The sequence below is a fragment of the Leptodactylus fuscus genome, chromosome 10, assembly GCF_031893055.1.
Source record: "Leptodactylus fuscus isolate aLepFus1 chromosome 10, aLepFus1.hap2, whole genome shotgun sequence".
In the NCBI taxonomy this organism is placed as follows: domain Eukaryota; kingdom Metazoa; phylum Chordata; class Amphibia; order Anura; family Leptodactylidae; genus Leptodactylus; species Leptodactylus fuscus.
Genome location: NC_134274.1, coordinates 50527376 through 50536626, shown reverse-complemented (window position 1 = coordinate 50536626; position 9251 = coordinate 50527376). Strand labels below are relative to the sequence as shown.

Below are 9251 nucleotides of genomic sequence, written 5' to 3'. Positions count from 1 at the left end.
AAGTGCTGCAGAAAGAACCGCAATGCGGTCGTGGGGCCTTAGCCTTAAGGGTGCTGGCACACGGTACCCCTGGACGCATACATTTACTGCTAAATGAGGGCTGCACATGTATTTTCATTGCTTCTAATGGGAACATACAGGTGCGCCCCAGGAAATAGCAGTAAACACGTGTCCACAGATATGTTGTGGCAGCACCTCTTTGTTATGGTTTGTGGTATAGGACTTTAGTATAGTGGTTATCAGCTTTACCATTATTGCACAACACTCCAAGTAACATCTTTTATTTTTATTTTAAATTGTTATGCTGTACAAAAAAAGGGTTGCCTACTCCTGATAAAGACTATATGAACAGCTGCCATAGTAACCTCCATATTTGCATTCAACTCTTCAAGGATATATCCTTGAAAGAGCATTTTAACATTCCAGATTCTGGAAAAAACCAAAAAAATAGCGATTTACAGAAAAATACTTTTATAAAGTAGCATGAACCCCCTTCTCATATACAACGTATAATATTACTCCGGCCATTGTTCCATGTCTGTAATCAGTCTTTTGACTAGGCCTTCATTAGGTTGATGCACATGTCCTCAGTCACCCACAGGTGCAGGGTGCGTTTCTAAACTTCGTGTTTGATATTTGGATATTTTCTAAGCAATTTGTTGACTTGCTGTGGAGGCATCCAGCCATCGGGTTTATCTTCCTTTAGGCCCAATTTCCGAGCTTTCTGCAAGTAAACACAAAACCAAATCTCTGTTAGTTCTTTATAAAATTGAATTTATTACATACGTAAGAAGACCATAGTCAATGCGGCAGGATAATCTGTTCTAATAAAGAAAGGCCCAATATCCACAAGGAAGTCAGCTGTGAGTCCAGTTAACATTGATATTTCTTATGGGGTCTCCCAATTCTCTTCCATCATTTGGAAGGAAGGATCAGGTGCACTGAATGTGACCAATTCTTCTGTTCTCAGGAAAGTTTATACAAGATCAGTGATCCACAAGCTAAAATGAAGTCAAGATACAACATTCTATAATAGCTACATCCCAAGCTATAGAAAAAAAACACCACCATACTCGCCTGTCTCCAGCGGCGACATGGAGCTTGTTCTGGCAGAAGACCTTAGCGCACGTGGCTGCTTAGGTCAATCAGCAGCCTCAGGAAAGAAGCCGGGATGTTACAAACATACGTCACCTGTGATGTTCTGTGTCCTTTCCTTAGGCTGCTGACTGGCCTCAGCGGTCATGTGCAGCGAGCACTTCCACCGGTACAAGCCTCCGGGGAATAGCTGAAATGGACTGTGTTGGGAGACAGAGTACAGGTGAGTGAGTTTTTTCGTTTTTTTCACCTTTCATGGTCTCCTTGTGGAAATTTCCTAGACAACTCCTTCCCTTTAACAATTGGTATGAGGCGTTGGTGCTGATATTCTGTGTATGTTTTTCTCCAAAAGTGTTCTGCATTATGGCCAAACATCTCCACTTTGGTCTCATCTGCTCCAAAAGTTTTAGCCTAAATCTTACCCTTCGTTCACATCTGCGTTCGGTATTCCGTTCGGTAGGTCCGCATGGGGACCCCCCAAACGCAACTGCAAGCACTGTGCAGTAAAAGCACACGGACTCCATAGACTATAATGGGGTCTGTGTGCTTGCTGCGCTGCCTGCACGAATCATGCGGACAGGAAAGTAGATTGTGAACTACTTTTCTGTCCACATGATCCCTGCAGATATCTGGCAGGAAGCACACGGACCCCATTATATAGTCTATGAGGTCTGTGTGCTTTCACTGGCACACCGCTTGCAGTTGCGTTCGGTATTCCGTTGGGGGGGGGTCCTCATGCGGACTCCCCCGGACAGAATTCCAAAGCTGATGTGAACGAGGCTTTAGCTTAAAGTAACTGAAGAATTTTACTCAATACATTGCTTGAGCGATCTCGCTCTATTTACCAGATACTGCCGAATATGTGTTCTCCATGTCTACAGCTTGTTGCCTAGGTTTTCGACCACCTACACTATGCTATCTAGCAGTAGTGACTATAGCTGCATCCAAAACATCTTATGGCGCTCCCTAAGAAGTAGAATTTGTACTTCACTTTTCACACCGTGTTTGCATTACGCCTGGTTTTTACAAGGGCAGTGAAGTCGGTTGGTCGTATCACTGACAAGGCTGACAGCCACGGTACTATAGAAGCAGTAAAGATCCTCTCACTCATTAAACTCAAAAATATGCAGCAAATTATGTATCTCAGCATACATTAACTATTGAAAACTAATTTTTCTTTTGAAGTCAGCAGAATGGGTAATTTTTTCAACACAGATTTGTCCCATAGCCCTGGTTTTTGCTAAATAATTTGTCACGCGTTTTTGTTCATGTAAGGTTGTATTTACTTAATTTGATACCTTCCAGATTTGATTATGCCTCGATACTGTTTCTCAAAACTGTATGCGCTACAATTGAAAACGATAAAAATCCTCCTATAACTACATTGACGGAAAATAAAGTCTGGAAATGTTTCTCAAAAAAATAGCTTAAAGGAGTTGTTCCACTACAGACATAGGATAAGTACAAGTGTTAGAAAGCTGTTGTCCGACCAATGGGAAACCCAGCGTTCAGGATGGTGGCTCAGTGCGAAACTACTGAGACAAGGCCAACATCTGCAAGGAGTTCTCCCCATGTACCTCTGGGTACCCTGGATTCCACCCACACTCCTACTAATAAGGAATAATGTTGAGCGATACGAGATAAGAATAACTCCGCTCCCATAGGAATGCGTGTTAGCGGCCAGTGCTTAACCCCTTGCTGTTCGGCCGCTTACATGCATTCCTATGGCAGTGGAGGTATTCGAAACTATTTGTTGAATACTATTCGCTCAAGACTAATAAAGAACTTAGAATGTGAGCCCTATATGGCACAGTGATTGACAACGTCCATAAAGCGCTGCAGAATATGTTGGCTCTATGCAAGCAAGCAAAAATAAATAACAAATCCCATCTCCCCGTGAATGAATTATCTGATTGCATGGCCAGCACTCTATTGACTTCTATGAAGTGAACAGAGCACTGGCTGAAATCACATCATTCACTTTAGAACCAAGACGCTTGTATATTCCTTTGAACAGGAAATTAGTTTCTACAATGGCAGTGTCGGGGTCTATAGTGGAAGGTTAAAATAATCTATCACCCTTTGTAAAACTGCTGTATGTAAACAAGCACAACAAGTCTAAGGGCGGGTTCACACCTGCGCCCGGTCTCTGCTTTGTGCAGTGTCCGCCCGTGAGAATCTTCTGCCCCTCCACTGTGAAACCGTTTTTTTAACCGGACACAAAGTCGGACATGCAGGACTTTGTGTCTAGTTAAAAAAAAAAAAAAAACGGTTTCGACGCAGAGACCAGAAGACGCTCACGCTCAGACAATGACTGCCAAGTTTTGTCTCCTGTCCAGTTTCTTGGGCAGAAGATGGAAACCCACAAAGCAGAGGTCGGGCGCAGATATGAACCTGCCCTAATCATCCTTCATTACTGCAAAGACAGTTAAACTATAAAAAAAAAAACTAACAGATACCTGTTCTCGGGCAACACAATCATAGAAAACCTTGACTGCATTTGAACATGCGGAGTCACTGAAGGCATTTTCTTTCCAGCAGGCCATTAATACGGACATCTCACTTATACAGGTTGCCTCTGGAAAAGAAGACAACAAAAATGATGCCGGAAACTGGATCAATAGCGAAGAACTATATACAGTAAGTGGAATTCACTGAAGTACAGATAATTGTTATTATAGCGGTTTAGAGTAAAAGCAAAACAGTGCATTAAAGGGGTTATCCGATTTCTAACATTGATAGCCTATCCTTAGGATAGGTCAGGAAGGTAACTGCATATAAACGAACACAGAGGATGCAGCAGCAACCAGAGACACACAGAAATCACTGCAATAACTGCTAATGGTATATGGGTGTATTTATTAACCCATCACTAGCACTAACACACCCTTATATTGATTGAATTTTTTTTTTCTGTCCAGAAAACCCCTTTAAAGGGGTTGTCCCGTCACAAGGATCCTATCTATACTGCTTGTTAATGTGAATGTAAGACTTTTCCTAAATACACTGCTTCAGCAAAACTGCTTTGTTTGTCCACTATCTTACTTTATTCATTTTTTTGTGGCCACAGCCCTGACCTAGCTGCTCCTGAGTCAAGTGATGTATCTGCCTGCTCTGAGGGGGAGGGAGGAGGGGCTAAGTGCACGGGAGCGAGCCTGGAGGGGGAGTGGGGTAGTTTACCCTTTGGGGGAAGGGGCCGCCAATGCAGGGTTAGACGCCGGCACAGGGTTAGGGTGCATTCACACTGAGTAAACGCTAGCTTATTTTGTAGAGTAAAATTACACTTGTAAATTTTGCTATCCCATTGACTTCAATGACATTTTACAGGCGTATTTTTTACTGGCGTATTTTTACACTTGTAAAAAAATATCATTGAAGTCAATGGGATAGCAAAATTTACAAGTGTAATTTTACTCTACAAAATAAGCTAGCGTTTACTCAGTGTGAATGCACCCTTAGACGCCGGCACAGGGTTAGACGCCGGCACAGGTGAAGCCAGCAACATCGCTATGCTTCTGCCCTGCATGAAGCAAGCTGCAGCAGAAGCGATGCTGTTATTCCGCTCCGCTCTGGGGTCACATATGCAAAGCCAAGCGGCGAGATGCCGCCGGCCCTGCGTGCACGCTCATACACCACCATACGGCACCCTGTCGGGTCTGTATTTGCATTGTGAAGGCTAGACTGGTCTATGAGCGCGCACGCAGGGCCGGCGGCATCTCGCCGCTTGGCTTTGCATATGTGACCCCGCCCACCAATGACGAAACAAAGCCGGAAGACAGAAGATTTCAAAGAAACGAAGACTGGTGAGTATGCGACGTGGGACAACCCCTTTAGGTAGTAGCCATGTCAAGCCCTTACCTAATGCTGCAGGCAGTAAGCTCCCTCTAGTGGTGGCTGAAGTGAGCCAGGAGGTGACGTGTGTATGTAACCAGTTTTCCAATCCTAAACAGATTTTCCATATTGATGACCTATTCACAGGACAAGACATCAGTATTTCATCCATGAGGGTCTGATACCTGGACAGATCCAGCCTGCTGGAAACAGCAGTGGTAGTGCAGTAATAGCAGCTCTGCTCGTATTCCAATAATAGGACAAGAGCCACGGCTCCATCCATTCTGTAACAGTGGCACCAGGATACTGCAGCTCAGCTCCTATTACATGAAAAGGAACAGATGCTACTGCTCACTATCAGCAGCCAGATCATTGGAACAGCGTTGGGCCTGGGTGTTGGAGTCCCAATCCTGTGGATAAATCATCAGTGTAAAAAATACATTTAGGGCCAGAATCCCACTTTAAGGCTGGTCTTACACAGCCGTGATGTAAGCCCGCAATTGAGGGTTTTCAATTGCGGACACATTATATTCAATGCGGCCTCTTACACCACCGGATATTTTATCCGTAATGTGGCCGGGCCGCAACCATGGTCCGCAATGGCCGTGAATTGCAGCACTGCATGGACTTGCCCATAGAACTGTATGGGCGGGTGCAGCAGTTTACCAGCGTCTGCGGCGTCTATGTTGCTGATCAGCAACTTGCGGACCGTAAAATCATTACGGCGGTGTAAGACCGGCCTGAAAACTATCAAAAAGAACAAGGCCCTAATGACTTTGAAGCTATGGTAAACAGCAGAGGAATTTGGTCTTTAACATACAGAAACCTCTGACCTCAAAATCCTCTCCAAAAACTGGCAAGCTGAATGTTTTTTTTTTTTCCCCCGCACACTGAAAAACTAAATATCCTGTTCGAATATATCATTGAAGGCCTTACACTTAAGTGTCCTCCTATACAATGATGTTAATTATGTGCAACTCTGCAGCGCAAAGCTGAGGCGTGTCTTCAGCTCTCCACTGGGCCAGTTTTTGGCCATAAAATACTGCTCTAAATTCCACTACGCAAACTTACCTATGGATACAGACAACCAATCTCTTCAGGAGACAGAGAAGGTTTTGTGTCGGGTTAGTCATAGTGTTATAGCCATAACCTTTCAGAACGCATCACTTCTTAGCATTGAGTTATAAATGATGCACAACACAAATGGTTTCATTTATATTTCTGAAGATCCCAACTGAGGGCGGGTATACACCTGCGCCCCAGTCTCCGCTTTCGGGTTTCTGTTTTCTGCCCAAGAAACTGGACAGGAGATGGAAACCAGCAGGCAGTTTTCAAAACCATTCATTTGAAAGGGTTTGCAAAGTGTCCACCCGTGAGCGTCTTCTGGTCTCCGCGGCAAAACAGTTTTTGTTTAACCGGACACAAAGTCGGACATGCAGAACACTCACCTGCGGACACTGACTGCCGGGTTTCCATCTCCTATTGGCAGAAGACAGAAACCCACAGCAGAGACCAGGCGCAGGTGAGAACCTGCCCTTACGTACGTAATATATTGTGATGTAAAATAAATGCATTTCATTACACAAACTGGGACTGTATTTTTCGTATTAAATGTAAATATTTTTTTTAAAAAATCCCTTTGAGAGATGAGGGATATGTTCACATTGCCCTGGTCCTTGCTACTGTTTTGATCAGGTGACCACAGGAAGAGAAGTGCAGTACGTGCTGAAATACTCCTGAACTATGACCTCAAACACTGCCCCAAATTTTGTATTGTATATTTTTCTTTTAAAAGTGCAGCAAAAAACCCCAGAAGACACGTCACTTCTATGTATGTTACACGGGCACCAGTGGGAGGTGGTCAGGAGACCATCAGAATGCAGGCTGCAAAATATGACAAAATGCTGCAAAAGTCTGCCCTCCATGTCTACGGAAGCTTGTGACATCTTCCAGTGTCTATACAGTGCTATGTGAACATGCAGTTATGGCCAGGCCGGGTGCAGTGACGCATGTCCTACCTCCAACCTTATACCTCCGGTTAGCCACAGTGTCCGCCAGCGCCAGCGGCCGCCGAGGCTGCAGCACGGGCTTCCCATTCCGCCGGCTCATCAGCTTCGCCACCTTCTCATTGAGTAAGTTACCCTGAGACGCCATGACAGACAAGGGCACCGCAAAGAACTATGGGAGGGGAAGTGGTGGATGCGAGGCGCCGTGTCCCCGCCCACATACGTGACGTCACTCGCTTCTCCACTGCGACTGGCGGGAGAGGCGCTGAGGTGCGGTCATGTGTGTATTGTTCTCTAGTTCAAAGCGGTTGGTTTCTTGAGGGCTGAAGCCCCACGTGGGGAAAAAGATTTTATTTTACAGTACCTTATAGTGACTGAGAGTCTGACTCATTTTTGAAAGTCTGAACATGTCCATTATACCTGGGGAAAGGAAGAAAGGCGAAAACACAATGAAAATAAGTGAGGCACCTCCGCTGTGTTTTGCTATGTGCGGCTAATAGTCTAAGTGTAATTTATGGCTAAGGCCTCGTTCACATCTGTGTTGGAAATACATTCGGTGGAGTCTGCATGGAGAACCCCCCCAAATGGAATACCGAACGCAACTGGGAGCGGTGTGCAGTGAGAGCACATGAACCACCCCCCAACCCCCCCCCCCCCCCTAGACTATAATGGGGTCCGTTTGCTTGCCGCCAGATCTCCGAAGGGAACATGCGGACAGGAAAGTATTTCACAATCTACTTTCCTGTCCGCATGACTCGAGCGGAGATCTCGCGGCAAGTACACGGACCCCATTATAGTCTATGGGGTCCATGTGCTGTCACTGCACACTGCTTGCAAATGTGCTCAGTAGTCCGTTTGGGGGTCCCATCCCGAATGGATTGCCAAATCCAGATGTGAACCAAGGGTAAGGCCTCCTGCACACGACTGTAGTAGGTTTTACTGTCTGCAAATACTAATCCTTAAAAAAAACCAACATTTTTGCATGTTATCCGCAACCCTGCATCTGCAGAAAGACTTGTTTGATCCCCTAAAATAGGACATGCTTCATAATTTGCAGTCCTGGTATGTGGCACGGACACATGGCGACAACATCTACAGCTGTGTGTATGGACCCATATAAATGAAGTGTGTGAATAAAAACTACGCTCGTGTGCATGAAGCCAAGGCTAAAGTAGAAAAGCTCCTCTTTTTTGTCACATTTTTTTTTTTTTTTTAGCCAAACCCAGTAGTGGCTACAAAAGAAATGGGAAATATATGGTAAGATATTAGGGTGTGTTCACACCGAGTTTTTTGCAGGCGGAATCCACCTCAAAATCCGTCTGCTAAAAAGACTCCTATTTACTTCAATGGGAGCTGCTTGTTTTTTTTTCACCACTAGCTAGCAAGAAAAAGAAGTGACATACCCTACCCTTAAATTCCACGGCTGAGTAAACCGCGGAGTCCACAGCTCGAGATTCACTCCCGATTAGGCCCATTCATTCGGGCCTAATCAGGAGCAGAAGGCCGCGACTGTCTGGTTCCCGCATCAGAATCCGTTCCAAAAAACCCTGTGTGAATCCAGCTTTATAAGGACAACATTTAAAGTATGAGGAAAGTGTAAATATTTCTATACTCATGTGATCCACCATGTACAAATTTAGGCTCCGTTCCCACAGAGTAACACGCCGCTCATTCTGACACGTAAACACGTGTCAGAGTGAGCGCTGTAAAGCAGAATCCCATTGATTTCAATGTGTAGCGCATGTAAGATGGCACCCATTGTTTACGTGTCAGAATGAGCGGCGCGTTACTCCGTGGGAACGGAGCCTTAAAGGGGTTGTCCCATGAAAAGCATCCTATCTATACTGCTAGTTTATGGGGATTTAAGAATTTCCCTGAATACATTGCTTTATCAAAACTGTTTGTTTGGCCGCTATCTTAATTTATTCACTTCATTGTTGTCACTGCGTTTCTATGGCCACTGGGCTTATCTGCTCATTTCCCAAGTGACTAGCCCCCTGCTCTTGGGGGGAGTGAGGGGCTAACAAACAACAGAGCTCCTCAGATAGGGGAGGTGAAAGCTCCGGGATTACTGTGTTGTCTATCTTCAGCTTTTCCACTTATCAGCCGTTTTAATAGAATTTGGCTGATAAGGGCTGAGATAAGGAGTGTTACCTCTGTATGTAATGCAAGCTGATTCAAATCCAGCTCTGCTACATCAGTTTCCACATCAGCTTTATACTGTGGTAATGCATTTACAACCAATCGCTCATTACTGACTGCAAACATAGCAGATAGCAGAGCAAGTGAAACCCCGCCCACCAATGTGCCAAGAAATCC

At 44.9% G+C, this 9251-nt stretch overlaps 1 protein-coding gene across 1 annotated transcript; it reads right to left on the bottom strand.

Annotated features, from left to right (window-relative positions):
* Window positions 1-271: 271 nt before the first annotated feature.
* On the bottom strand, window positions 272-7103 carry CHCHD1 (coiled-coil-helix-coiled-coil-helix domain containing 1). The gene is made up of 3 exons (XM_075258640.1): window positions 6945-7103; window positions 3555-3673; window positions 272-724 (listed from the first exon to the last, which is right to left on the bottom strand). Exons 1-3 carry the CDS (start codon window positions 7078-7080, stop codon window positions 617-619), a joined length of 363 nt encoding a protein of 120 aa, XP_075114741.1. The 5' UTR covers window positions 7081-7103; the 3' UTR covers window positions 272-616.
* Window positions 7104-9251: the final 2148 nt, after the last annotated feature.

Bases quoted from the DNA above. Each gene is read 5' to 3' on its own strand.
- CHCHD1 (XM_075258640.1), bottom strand. From the start codon at position 7,080: ATGGCGTCTCAGGGTAACTTACTCAATGAGAAGGTGGCGAAGCTGATG. The intron at 3,674-6,944 runs GTAGGACATGCG...CTTCTTTTCCAG, and splicing joins CCGGAGGTATAAGGTTGGAG to AGGCAACCTGTATAAGTGAG. The intron at 725-3,554 runs GTATCTGTTAGT...GTTTACTTGCAG, and splicing joins ATTGTGTTGCCCGAGAACAG to AAAGCTCGGAAATTGGGCCT.